We start from the raw sequence: 15278 nt of genomic DNA on the forward strand, positions 1-15278 counted from the left end.
CCAGTCCAATTCATTCCTAAAACAAAACTCCATGGCAACAGGTTGTCCAGCATCTTCTTATAGACCTCCAGGGAGGAAGAACCCACCAATTTATCTTGAAATTTTCTCACCATCCACTCAATTCTCTTGACTTCTAAAATTGTAGTTACATTTTCCTGATTATTCTTTTCTCTTTCTTATCATTCCTTCTCTGTGTCTTTTTCTGGATCCTCTTTGTCTTCCCTTCCCCTTGATATTAATCTTCTTTAAAATTTTATCCTTGTCCCTACTCTTTCTTTTCTCCCCATTAGCACTATCAGTTTCTGCTACAACCTTAACTTTACCACAACATAAATGACTCCTGTCTCTATCTGCACACCTGACCTCTCTCTAAAGCTACAGACTAATATTTCCAACTATGCACAATATTTTTCACCTAGATGTCCCACCTAGACAAATAAGTGTAAATGCTTGAGTTACTACCTTTCCCCTAAAATAGGTTCCTCTTCTCCACTCTTTACAGGTAATGTTATTTAAATGTATATGTCTTGTTTCCCTAACTACAATATGTTCCCTAAGGCCAAGAATGATATCTCAAGCTTCTTTTGTACCCTCTCAGTATGGTGCACATAGTAGATGCTCAATAAATTTGTCAAATGACTATATCTGGAGCATAACTGGTATAAGGTAACATGGATAATGTTTGTTCTTAATATCGTAGATACACATGATATTTTACAGGCATAAAAATAAATCTTTAAATTACCCTACATTCTGCAAAGTAACTTCTTTTCCTATGCAATAATTCAACTGATAGAAAGAATAAATGAGTTTCTAACCTTCTCTTCTCTCATTCTAATGCTGTTAATTGAAATGGGAAATCTCATCCTCTTATCTCTTTTTCAGATTTTATAGAGACACAGGCTAACTCTATCCCCTTTGTTTCCTCAAAGAACAAGGAGATTAAGAAGTTAAATTGTTCCAAATAAATTGCAAGTTAGCTTGGCCACAATTAATAATATAGCCACAGAAGGAAATTCAACATAAATCTGAGCAGGCAGGAACAGATTATATCTCCCCATCTTCAAGGCCAGCTAACGTCTAAGGGTATTACAGGACTGACATCGTTCTTTGAGAATTAAGGGTTGAGACTTTTTAAAAATGCTTCTGTAAGGAAGCAGCAGCATGACATTTTATTCTGTCATAAGAAACACAATGTTTCAAATGCTACCTAGGCAACTGGTAGGTAAAAGAAAGCCATAAAAATAAAATAAAGGGAGAAAAAATTAAAAAGCAATTTTAATAGAATATAATTCATCCTGAAAAACGAGAGAAGAAAATGCAAATTAAGGAAAAAATATTTAAAAGTAAAAAATGAAATTTCAAGAACAAAAAAAAATTCCTGCTACCTTCTTTCAAATCATTTAATTTTCATGAACCTGAAAATATAATTGAGGTTATCAGTCATTTCATAATCAAGCTATCTCACTAAAATATATTTTTTCTAATAATGACCCACCATTGCCACCATTGCCAACTAAAAATTAGACTAAATTATAATTTTGCCTATATAAAATGTAATAGAATTACACTATATACCAATCAAAAATGCAATGATGCTATAAACCTGAATGAACTGATATGAAACTATAATTCAGTGATGCAGTTAGCTACTTTATTCATAGTTAGAAGTCCAGAAAACCTAAATACCTTTTTATCTAGATTTAATAAAGCTAAACTACAATGTTATTATTAGAATAAATAAGACAAATTTATCTAAAGGAATAAAATAGAATATTAACAGAAAGATTTTCATTATCTATAGACACAATAATTTTTCCTTTTTTCCCAGATATAGGAGTCCTCCATTTTAATCACATTTCTCTCTCCTATCTGTCTGTCACATCTGTGCAGGACAAATCTGTCTCATATAAAAAGTGAGAAGTATACATTCTAAGCTGTCAAATTTAACTGAGACTTGGAAAAGGAGGCAGAGTTTATTAAGAGCACATTAAAAACTGAACTTACCTGTTGATGCTTTAAATATTAGCTCTTTGTCCAATAATCAACATCATTTATTTATAGTGGAAATAAATCATATCCATAAAAAAACATTCTCAACATAAATAAACCAGAGAACTTTTTAAAAAGTTACAAGGACAGCTAGGTGGTGCTGTCGATAGAGCACTGGCCCTGGAGTCAGGAGTACCTGAGTTCAACTCCAGCCTCAGACACATAATAATTACCTAGCTGTGTGGCCTTAGGCAAGCCACTTAACCCCATTGCCTTGAAAAAAAACTAAAAAAATTTTAAATAAATAAATGTTACAGTTAAATGGAAAGATGATTCATGGGTTCTTTTATGAGAGGCTATTTAAGAAGTTGGTCAAATTGGTTTCATTATGTACCACTATCACCCTTCATGAGAACAACCAAAAAGTACATTTCACAGAATACTTGGTCATCTTGACTTGTAGTATTCATGATAAGCATAGGATAATTGAAACATATTCTAACATCTTCTACAAAATATAAAGAAACAAAGAAATTCTAAGAAGATTACTCATGGGTTTAAATATGAACTTGGGACAAGGAAAGAATAAAGAAAAATACGTTGGAAAAAATAAGACATGAATGAAGCAGAAAGCCATTGAGAAATAACCTGTCTGTATGTTATGAATACGTTTTTCAGATAGAGATAGAGAAGGGATGGAACTCCTACAAAAGATAAAGAAACAAAAAAATTCTAAGAAGATTACTCATGGGTTTAATTATGAACTTGGGACAAGGAAAGAATAAAGAAAAATATGTTGAAAAAATAAGACATGAATGAAGCAGAAAGCCATTGAGAAATAACCTGTCTGTATGTTATGAATACGTTTTTCAGATAGAGATAGAGAAGGGATGGAACATAGCAGCAATGAGCAACACCATATCACAAATGAAAAAAAAATGGCTATATTTAATAGAGAAGAAATTACTAGTTATCATCATAAGCCTCACAGTATCCAATGTCTATAAGAAGGGAAAATGTCACTGAAGAAAATGACATAAAGAAGGGTTAGACCCAATAATAGTTTAATGGACAAAAGGTCTAATATACAAAGTATACTCAGGAAATACAAAGTAAATTAGTCTAATGGATTATCAGGTTCAAGTCAACAAGAATTTGTTGAGGGACTACTGTGGGCCGGGCTACATGGGAATTCAAATAAAAGAAAAAACACCCCTAGCTCTCAAAAAGCTCATAATCTAATGAGGAAAAGGTAACAGGAAGTCAACAGAATTCAATGAAAGTCTGTGGGATGATGGAGGGAGCGGGGGTTAGGGAGAAGGGGAAGAGGTGGAGAGGTGGTATAACATAGTCAGACCTGAACTTTTAGAAAGAGCAGTTTCACAGCATAATGAAAGATGGGCTAGACAGGAGTGGGTAGAGATTCGAAGCAGGGAGACTAATCAACCGGCATTTCCAATAATCTAGGTCTGAGGTAATTAAGGTCTGAATTAGAGTGGAATCTTGGTGATGATTATAGTGATGTCATAGGAAAAAAGGGTCTATATAAGAGATATTATGAGGTTAAAAATCAATAGGTATGAGTAACTGATTGGATATAGATGTTAACAGACAATGAGGTTGCAAACAGGCTAACTGGTAGTATGATGGTACCCTCAAAAGTCATAGAGGACTTAGGAATAGAGGACTGGAAGAGAAAAATAATTTCTTGATATGCTAAGTTTCAGAAGTCTACAAGATATCTGTTTCAAAATGTCTAATAGGCAGTTGGAGACTAGAGATCAGGAGAGAGGTTGGGATCATACATATGGATCTGAGAATCATCTGTTCAAGGATAAATCTATCAGCACTGATGAGATCATTAAGTAAAAAAGTTGAGGGAAAGAAAAACAGATAGTCAAGAACAGCGACTTAGAAAAACCCAAGAGGATATGACCTGGGCAAAAATCCAGCAAAGGAAATTGAGGAGAAATCCAACAGTTAAGGGAAAATCAATAGACATCAGTGTAATAAAAATCTAGGGAAAAAAGAGTATAAGGAAAACTGGGTGATCAACAGTGTTATAAGGTAAAAAGAAATCATGAAGAATGTGGTCTGAGATAAGGCAATTAGCTTTCACAATTAAAAGATCATTGGGAACTTTGGAAAGAACAATTTCAGTAGAGTGATAAAATTGGAAATCAGACCACAGAAAGTAAAGAGATTGAGAAGAAAGAAAAAAGAAGTGACTATTGTAGAAAACCTCACCAAGTTGAGCCAGGAAACATGAATACAAAGAGAAGAAAGTTTTCATCTCTGTGACTTTATTATTGAGGTTCAAATTCAGCGGCTAGGTGGCGCAGTGGATAAAGTACCGACCCTGGAGTCAGGGTACCCGGGGTTCAAATCCAGTCTCAGACACTTAATAATTACCTAGCTGTGTGGCCTTGGGCAAGCCACTTAACCCCATTTGCCTTGCAAAAAGGCCTAAAAAAAAGTTCAAATTCAAGCTTCAGTAACTAACCAATTCTGACCATTTTGGCAATACACACACACACACACACACACACACACACACACATATTTATATATGTGGGTGTTGGTGTATTAAAATTTTATATACATATATATACATATATATATATATATATATATATATATATATACACATATGCATTTATGTTGTAAGAGAAATTCTGAGACAAAGGTCTGGGCATGATATGAACATGGTTAGCAGTTGCCAATGAACTGGCTCCCAATCGATGGATTCCCAATGACCAAAGACCCTAAGTTAAGGGATGAGAGGATCTTTTATCATGATATATAAGATGACAGCAAAAATCTTGAATCATAGAGCTGTGTCTTCTTCTGAAAGGTTAGTTTTAATGAGAAGGTGAGATGAGGCATCTCAGCTCCTCCCCACTACAACACTGGAAGCTAAGCTTACTTCTCTGATGAAAGCAGTAGTCTGCAGATGATTGGTGTTGCTATAACAGTTTTAAATTGATGAAATTGACCTTTAGGTTAATCAATTTTCTCCAGAAAGTGGGTGATAGGTAGAGGTACAAGTCACAATGTAAGGGTGGAGTTACAAGAGTAGAAATGTAATCCAAGTGACCTAGCGTTAACACAAGTAAACTTGTAAGGGTGAGAAATTTAGGTACATACAAGAAAGGGGAATATTAAATTTAAGCTAGTTTGGTTATGGATTAACAAAAAAGAATTAAAAATCAAATTTAATTTTCATATATATAATAAAACTATTCTCTTCCAAATTAAAGATTTCCACATAAAACAACCAAATAGTAATGATATTCATATTTGGAAGTTATATTAATAGTGTCCTCCATTTTAACCTCAAATGACTTCTCACTTTTCACCATCTCCTATTTCTAAATACTCTCATATTTCCTAAATATAAAAAGGAAGGAAAAAAGTGTCACTGTCAATTGTTTGGGTTAATATAAGACCTAATTGCCTGATACACTATAATTTTGCCACAATTTACAATTAGTATGCATTTCTCATGCATGAGTTGACCCAATTACATAACAAATTTATGCCTTTAGGGATTTCTCTTGACTGCTTGTCTCGTGTCCACCATACAACTCAATTTCACACTGTCAGCATCCTGAACATGGTTACAGTCAGTCTCTGTCAAAATGATTTATTTAAATTACAAACAAAGACTTGGAATCACTAGATCATCACTCCCACCCTCATGCCTACCCTCAATATTCAACCCGACTTTAAGTCAAATGCTTGAATAGATCATGGACATAGACTTTCAATCACCAGGCAACATCTACTTCCAATGATCTAATCTTTCCAAAGATGACTCACAATAAATCACAGAGAAATAGAGCAGTAATGTACATCCATTTAAGCCAACTAATTTGTAAATGATTAACTTATACTACATTCTTAGATTTTAGTGATAAGTTCATTGAGGAAGCTGCTTGCAAATGCCAATAGTTTATCAATTTGTCCTAAAAAATAAAAATTTTCATTTCAACACTTAGAAATCCTAGGAATTTTCTTCAACTATAATTTTGGTGGACATTTAAAAAAAGCATTTCAACATATAACTATTTTGTAAGAAAGGAAAGGACCAATATAAACATGATAATGGTTTGTTTTTAAGTAGATTTTGTCAAAGGAAACATACAATTTTTAGCTGTGAAAGGAAGAGACTGTAACCCCAGGTGACATAATACAGGCAGAGAAAGAAGGGGGAGAGAGGGAGATGAGGAAAGAGGAGGGAATGGAGTGAAAGATAAGAAGATCATAGCAAAGGAAAGAAGAGACAAGGGGAAGAGAGAAGAGGAGGAGAGGGGGAAGGGGGAGCAAGGGAGAAAGGACAAGAGGTGGTATGGAAGGGGGAATAGAGAGAAAATATTTGTTGTTTCATTTTGCTTAAGTCACTCTGCTAACTATTGTTAGGGTTACAAATAAAAGAAAACAATATGATTCCCAGTCTCAATGAGTTTATATTTTAATAGAAAAAGACAAATCCTAAAGGAGAGCCAGAAATTAAGGCAAGGGAGGCAAGTCTCATAAATGATCAAAGGTGTTGGTGAAAAAGTAAAATAATTCATAGTAAGATGATCTGGGAATGTAATAAGCATGGCTGTAGTCCCTCATGAAAAAGTGATCCTGACCAGGCACTTTCTGACTAAGGAGGGACTTGATTTCATGAATACCTGAGTTTGAATTTTGCTTCACACACTTACAAGGTATAATGCTAGGCAAGTCACTTAAATGTTTTTAGTCAGCTTTCTCATAGGCATAAGGGAGAAAATAAAATATAAATAATGGCATATTCCTAAAAGGATTATGGTAAGGATTTAACAAGGACCAAAGAACTCAACAAATGAAAAGTACTTTGGTGAAATTTAAAGGCTGCATAAATATTAGTTTTACAATATATATATATACATATATATATATACATATATATTATATAAATATATAGGATTACTGCTATTATTATTTTACTAGAAATTCTCTTTAAAGTTAATGCTATTTGCGCACACAATCCCTAGGATTCTCCTGATGACATAAAGCATGAACACAAATACAATAACAAATGCACTCACCAGATAATTCGTTCTATGGAAAACATCATTTGGCCATCTTTTTTTATTATTGCTTATCACATTATTTTCTCCTTCCCCTAAATGAAATGAGAAAATAAATAAGGAATACTTATCTTCTGGCTTCCATTGTCAATACAAAGTTTGCAAGTGTCCCCCCCTGGGCTTAATGTTACCTTTTAGGAGACAGTTTATCAACTAGTAGAGAGTGCAGTTTGGGATGTAGTTAGTAAACAGGCAGAACAAAATGTGCCAATAATGTTCCAAAGACTGCCTGTCACTCAAATGGGTAGCTATGGCAACAGTTCAGCTATGTGGGCCTACCACAGACAGGCTTGATGTCATAGACATAAAGACAGTAAATGCCTGAAATTCGAATAAGTCATTTTCAGATGCCTTCTAAATTATTTAAAAAAAAAAAAAGGCAAAGAATGGCCCAATGACATTTAAGGTGCTTTAAAACACTAAAAGCTAGAACCCTTTTCTTATCTCAGATTACTCATATGTATTTGCAATGTGCTCTTAGAAAAAATTCTCAAAAGAGACTTTCTGCTAAATAAAGAAAATGTTTTCAAGTAAGTAAGGCACTCACATAATTCTTAAGCCAACCCTCAGACGCTAGGATGTTTATAAAAATAAAGAGTAGTCAAATAGTTTTGGCAAGGAAAAATGGTAGGACTCTGTGATGTGATGTATAAAAAAGTCTGAAAGACATCATTTCTGGGTAAATAATAATTTTATCAATCATGCTGGAGCTGAATTAATAAAAGGGATCAGTAGCACTCTCCAATATCGAAGGCCTTGGTGGAACCCACTCAATACTTGGAAGATTCCATCACCATCAACTCTGATTGGTTAACAATTAATGAGATGACTACATATTTTTAACCTGTATCAAGTAACTTGCTTTCTCAACGGAGGGCGAGTAGGATGGGATGAAGGGAGAGAATTTGAAAGACAAGACTTTGGAAGTGAATGTTGAAACTTGTTTTTGCATGTAACCAGGGGAAAAGTAAAATTAAAAAAAAAACTTGAGAGAATGAATATTTTAATGAAAGGTGAGCTTATTGTAATGAGGATCTGGGGGATTTAACTGAACACTCAAGTTTTGGTCAAATGGATTTATTTTTATTAATATCCCTCATGTAGAGTAATCTAGACAAAAGGGAGAATCCACAGTTTTCCAAATCAATCTGAATGAAACACAATGGGCTAGGATCCATCAATTCACCTAAACCAAAATTTCTTTACCATTGGAACAGATCTGAGTTTTCCCTCTCATTATCAGTCCAACATTTCAAAGGTTGCCTGAATAACCTAAGGGGATTGACTTCTGACTGAGGAAGTAGGAAGTAGGAAAGAGAGAAAACTGTAGTCCTAATTCAATAACTTTATTAATATGAGAAAGAATCATTTCTCTCAATGAAAATTACTAGAAACAGAGAGGGAGAATTCAGAATTCCTAAGTTAGCATTTGGTTATCTGTAATTAACCATTCTAAAACCAAATAGATCACACATACTTACCTTTAGTGGGAAAAAAAGGTAAATTTACTCAATGTAATCTTCAGTTAAATGCAAAAACTAAATCCTGTGTTCCCTATATAAAACTAGTACTTGAGTTAAATGTTGGATGTCTTAAGAGAGTAGTCCATGAATAAGACTATACATAAATCAAAGCTAGTCTTCTTCAGCAATCCTACAAGAAGCACTCCATCTCTGTTTTAGCAGTTAAATTCTAGTCCTTTCCATCTGGCCAGTCCGTTGACTTGAAATCTTGCCTCCCCTCCAGCTCCCTATTCTCCCTGCAGCTGTAATAAAAACAGAACAAGGTAGTCAGGGAACAAGAATTCTAAATTGCAGCATTTACTAAGTCATCTGTGTTCAATACACCATCCTTGCCAATACCAAAAGAAAAGGCCAGAATCCAAAGTATTTCATTACAGACAAATTTCCAAGTGTGTGTTCATTGTTAAATGGTTTTAAAGCCTAGGTGAATCAGTTTAAAAGTATATAAAACATAGTCCTATAAAGAAATACACAAAAGCAATTCCAAATACTATCTCATCATGATACATAAAATATGGAATTTGTCATTATGACAATAATTTATCAGTTCCCCTAATAGCACCCCAGACAAGTGTGTGAACTCTTAAAAATTCTTCTTATAATGAATGATCCTAGCAACCACAAATTTATGTTTAAAATGTGTCAATTCAGTATCTCTATTACCTCTGACATGATGATTCTGATTGCCTTTTGGACTGGCCATGTCTACATATTCTCTCCAACATACACATCATCCAATCCATGCGTTTACAATAATAGACTGGTTTAATACACTAGAATGCCCAAGTTAAACTGAAATAGTTTGGAAAGATGGGAGTATTGTCTTTTTTTTTCTTTCTCAGGTTGGATCTAGAATTTACTTACAATTGGATTTATCTGCTAAGACAACTTCCTATACCAAAGCCATTCATTACTTACTAGTAAATTAGTCTCAGAGGAGTTGTTCATGTCTCTGAAAGCTAGAGACTAACCCAGAATCACACAGCTAGTAACGTCATTTTACAATCTCTTTTCTTAACAAGATAACAAAAGTAATGAAATATATCTTTAAGTAATCTAGAAATACCATCAAATTTACTGGTGCAAATAAGTAAAATATCACTAATGGAGCAAACTTTTCTACCCTATGTTCTCCTTAGAAATTAATACCAAGAAGAAAAATTATATAATTAACAGATTGGATTAACTTGATAGCAAGAACAACAGTGATTACAAAAACCACTGATATTTTTTCTTTTTTCGGCAATGAGGTTAAGTGACTTGCCCAAGGTCATAGAGCTAAGTAATTGTTAAGTATCTGAGGTCACATTTGAATTCAGGTCCTCCTGACTCCAGGGCCAGTGCTCAATCCACTGTGCCACCTAGCTACTCCTGATAGTTCTAAAATAATGAAACAGTAAAATTATTTTCCCCTAGAAATCAGTTCAACTAATTTTCATGCTCAGTCATGATACAGATATTGATAAGATAAAAATGAGAAAATACATACCTGTCAGAGAATTATTGATCATTAGAGGAAGGATTTTCAAAGATTCTCTAGTATATAAAAATTTGCATATCCCTGCTAATGAAAAAATGAATGTAAAACAACTAATTATTTTCTTGTTAAGTACAAAAGTTAAATTAAATTTGATTTTTTTAAAAAGTGCTTGCTTACCTTCTCATTAGATAGTGCATACTGACATCCTTAAATTAGGCATCATATGCATTTCTGAGGTGAAAATTTCAGTTTGGGGGAAATAGAGTTGATTGATGATGGAAGCTTTTAAATGTACTATTGCATGTAACATGATCCTTGTACAAATTAATATAGTTCCACTAAAGGTGATCAGGGAAAAAATGTCATTGAATGCAACTTTGATTGTATTATGTAGGTGATTCCATTTTAGTTTTTAAAAGAAAAAAAGCCTTTTGATTGATGGGGAGAAAGAAGAAACTGAAAGGAGGAGGGGAAAGGAGGCATCTTTAATATTTGGAGAATATTTTTTATGAGATAAAAATCACAACCCCTTGAAATTAAGACCCTTCTGGTCATAGTGGAGAAAAAGACCTTAAAAATATCCATTTTTATTCAAATAACAAATCTAACAGGGCTAGCCTTAGGCATAATAATAAAAAAGACCAGTTGTCTTTCACTGTCTCCCTGTAGATTTTCTACTTCTTTCCTTCCCTCCATTTCTATTTTAAAGGAAATCCCGATTCATTTCTTTGAAATCTTTATTCTTTATCATATATCTTTATCTTTATCTTCATTCTGGGTCTTGTTTTCTAACATTTTAATTTACTAGGGGCAGATGGTATAGCACCAAACCCAGTTCAGTTTCTAATGATCTTAATCTTTTTTTTTTCTGTTTCTCTGCCTCAAACCCAGCTACCAAATTCCTCTCAGAATTCCTTCCCTTTTCTGAGATGAGGTCCATGATCAAAGTGGTGGTAGCAAGAAGAGGCATGCAATGTTATGCAGGATGAGGGACTCAAGTATAATGGAGAGAAAGCAAACCTGTCCTGTATGTTCCTAAGTCAAAAAACTGTATATCCACTTTCCAGTTTCATCTTTTAAAAAACAGAAAAGAAAAGGAAAAATAAAACCCACAAATAGTTTTAATACAATTCACTAACCTTTCCAAATCGTTTTCTTTGCAAATTTGAAAAAAATGGTAGCTATATCAGCATCAGAAAGATAAGAATCACTGTACTCAACTTATTTCATCTCTCTTTTACACTAGACCTCCCTTCCCGGACCAGACATGTCCTTGTTGCACCATCATTTATCTTGTTAAGATGGTTCTCCCTCTCCAATTCTCAGAAACAAAAATTACCTAGAAGTTTTGGGGAAGAGATTTCCCCTCCCCCCCCCAAAAAAATAGTGCTGTTGAAATCACAGGTGATAGAAATATTATCTGCATCATCGTAAATGAGAGCCCAGATGATTTTAATAAATATACCAGTACTTAAAACTTCATAAAATTCAAAACTGTATGATGTGAAACATTCCCTGAAAATTGAGATTATAATATTTATAAAGTCTGGAGTAGTAAAAGAAATACAAAATGAATCACTAATTTAGGCAAATTTAGCAAAATGGACAAACTTTCACATGCGAGTTCATAGTATTCAACTATGGTTTTAATTCATACTCACTGAATAGGGACTTAAAAATAACATTTTACTACAGCACTTTTGATGAGTTCCCTCATAAATGACTCATTAAATGAGCCATCTTCATAAGTTTAGAATTCTAAGCTGGTTACTAAAACCACTTCCCTTTCCTGTTTTAATGAGTGATGAATTAACATTTCCATATTACTAGATGACCAGTCTCAATTTTCTTTTTCAAAGTAAATCTTTTACTGTTATGAAAACAGCTTATTAAATTCATTTACATGAGATATATTGCTTAATGCAATCACACATATAAGAACCTGATGAAAAAAAGAGACCCTTTGCCCCTTTGGGATATGAGACTAACAAATTTTAATATACAAAATCCTGGATTTAATTGCAAAAAGTTAATTTTTTCTAGATATCAATCCTGTTATCTGCATTGTAACACATTGATCACAGTGGGGGTAATAAACTCATTTTTATTTCCAAAATTACCTTCTGAAAAAAAGTTCATAAAAAATATAAACAAAAGTAAGATTCTGAACCATAATCCTTAATGTCGAAGGGAATATTTGTTTTAGAATTTGAAATATAAAAATACAAAACATATGCTGCTGCTCAGTATTATAGATAACCATGATGTAAACAGACATAGGAAAATATAACAAATGAGAGCTTTGTTACATGTGTATGTAGAGAGAGAAAAGAGTGCAGCCAGTCACACATTTGGGGATATTTCCCACTCCTGCTACACATGCACACATAAAAATCAACAGGGGAATCCATTCCATTCACTCATCAGAGCCAGCAGCAAAGCCTTTAAAGTGACCCAAACACACCTCTCAGCTGCAATATGGCCATCTTTGTGGCATGAGACCATCCCTCAAGGAAATTGTCACCTACGTTACTGATCTGTTCCTGAGTCCTTTTCAGTCTTTGTAACTCAGGTGTGTCCGTAACAATGCTGAAGCCTCTTCCTTTGCTCTCTTCAAAATCCCTTTTATATTTTACCTAACAGAGAAAAAAAAATGCAAGCGATATAACCTTGACAATTCAAAATAAGATAGGTCGGGGTAATTTCAAATGGATCAGGTATATTCCTCAGGTTGTCACAATTCATGCTTTGGGCTAAAGGAGAAAAATTGAAAGTAAGACCTACAGAGAACAGAGAAATACCAAATCAACAGCTTCAAATCCAGGGACATCTTCAATTGCCTTGATTTATATCTGGTCACTGGATCCAGATGTTTCTGGAGGAGAAAATGAAGCTGGATACTTAACACAACCCCCCCCCCACATGTGGTACGCGCACACACACACACACACACACACACACACACACACACACACAGACACTCTCAAATCCAACTTATGTGCTTCTCCTGACATCACCTCCCTGATGTTGTAATCTTCTTCAAGAACAACAAACATCATTATATTGGGGGGGGGGGGGGGACCAAGATGGCAGAGTATGAGCAGAAACCCATCTGAATTCCTGTAAACAATCCCAAACTCACTAGATGACAAGGTTTTCAGTACAGAGAAGATAGTTATGAATTCAACAACCTAATACCATTGGACTTTTTCTTTTCTTCAAAAATGTCAAAGAGGAGAAAAAATTTTAATCAACTATCAAAAAAAATGTTTTAAAGGAAAGTAAACGTTGTCTCCCAATAATACTTTATCAGTACATAAGCATGATTTTGGGCAACAACTGAGACTGAGATGACAGGGAGGAGGAGGGAGGAAGAAGGAGGAGGAGAGGTACATATGGGAAAAGTAGTAAGCAAAGACTCATCAAGCAGGTTTTAGTCTACTTGGGGGGGGGGAGTATACAAATAATTATAACATGTACATTACTCTAAATTTTTCAAGGTAAATACACAGACACACACATATATATGTCTATATATAAACACATATGAATATATATATATATATACATATATACAGAGAGAGAGAGAGAGAGAGACACTTTTAGAATGAGAGGTGAAAGGCAGTATGGGGTAATAAATGATGAATTTACCTAGGTTACAAGTCAGACCTCTAACATATATTGGCTGTACAAGCAATTCCCCATCTCTTCATACTCTAGGCTGTGAAATATAGCAAAGGAGCCAACTCGCATTAAGGAGTTTCCTCATCTGGGAATTTTCTATACCAGTGGTTCTCAAACTCTTTTAGTTCTCAAACAATATATTCACAGAACTCTTGAATTAAAATCCTTTTTTTTTTTTTGCAAGGCAATAGGGTTAAGTGGCTTGCCCAAGGCCACACAGCTGGGTAATTATTAAGTGTCTGAGGCTGGATTTGAACTCAGGTACTCCTGACTCCAAGGCCAGTGCTGTATCCACTGTGCCACCTAGCTGCCCCTAAAATCCTTTTTAAAGTGATTATTTTAAATGTCTATTAACAAGCAATATAAGGTTCATTTAAAAAAAAAAAAAGATAATTTTTTCAGGGTTCCCTGCTATACAGTCTGAGAAACTTTAGTTTATAAGAAATCACAATGAAATCACAAGTCCGGTTTCTATTTCTATAGGGATGTGATGGGACTTAACTCTGTTCCTAATATAAAAAAAAACCCATCCCTGATACCCTATTTCCCATCTTGGTGCCTTTTGTCATTCTGTCTCACATTCCTGGGAATGCATTTGTTCCTCACCTCCTTCTTATAAAGTTTACCTTTTCCTTTAAGAAATCATTCATCCCTAAGAAGACCAGAATTCATATTAGAGGCGTGCAATATAATTCTGATTTTAAAAGTATTCCGTTTTTGTTTAAGTACTTCAAATTAGATCCTTTTATTTGAACAGGATGGGTAGCACACTAGATAAAGCAACAGGCTTTGAAGTCAGGGAAAAAACCTGAGTTCAAATTCAGATTCCAACACTTACTAGACAGGTAACCCTTAAATCATTTAATATCTATCTGTCTTGATTTCTTTATCTATAAAATATGGATAACAGTATTACTTCCCCAAGTGTTCCAAAGATCAAATGAGATATTTGTAAAGTGCTCTTCAAACTTAAAGCACTATATAAATCCCATTATCTAGAAATTCGATTATCTAGAAATACCTACATTCAGATATTGAAGTCTCAGAAAAAGTTATTTTAACAATATTCCTCTTCTCAGAAAAAAATAAATATAAGAAAGAAATACTCTTCTTTGGCACTAAATATCAAGAAACAGCAAAATATTTAATATTTCTAGACTAAGAATGTCTCTTTCCCTTTAACACCTCAATTGATTTTTTTTTAGTAAGTATTGAGTCCTCCACCTCCTCAGATGGCAATTCAGTCAAAAAAAAAAAAGAGTTGTGTTGTTTCCCATTCACAGAAAACATTAAATGAGATTAACCTCTTCACCCTTAATGCCACAGCATGCCTATATGCAAAGACACAATTGAAGCTTCTGTTCTTTATATGCCTATCTATGTAGGGTGGTTACTTACCCTTTCTTGAAGTCAGTAGGAAAGGTAGGATAGGATAAAGTAACAAAAGTGAGATAAGAGCTAAGACAAAGAAAAATGTCA

The 15278-nt window shown here is 34.0% G+C and overlaps 1 protein-coding gene across 2 annotated transcripts in view; it reads right to left on the reverse strand.

Annotated features, from left to right (window-relative positions):
* The window catches only part of NEBL (nebulette), a 456697-nt gene that overhangs the window by 197278 nt on the left and 244141 nt on the right, over window positions 1-15278 (reverse strand). For both annotated transcript variants that reach the window (XM_074192966.1, XM_074192965.1), the window contains exon 4: window positions 12644-12751. In XM_074192966.1, the coding sequence (XP_074049067.1) occupies window positions 12644-12751 (108 nt within the window). The remainder of the gene's footprint in view (window positions 1-12643; window positions 12752-15278) is intronic.

Source organism: Macrotis lagotis, chromosome 7 (assembly GCF_037893015.1).
Source record: "Macrotis lagotis isolate mMagLag1 chromosome 7, bilby.v1.9.chrom.fasta, whole genome shotgun sequence".
In the NCBI taxonomy this organism is placed as follows: domain Eukaryota; kingdom Metazoa; phylum Chordata; class Mammalia; order Peramelemorphia; family Peramelidae; genus Macrotis; species Macrotis lagotis.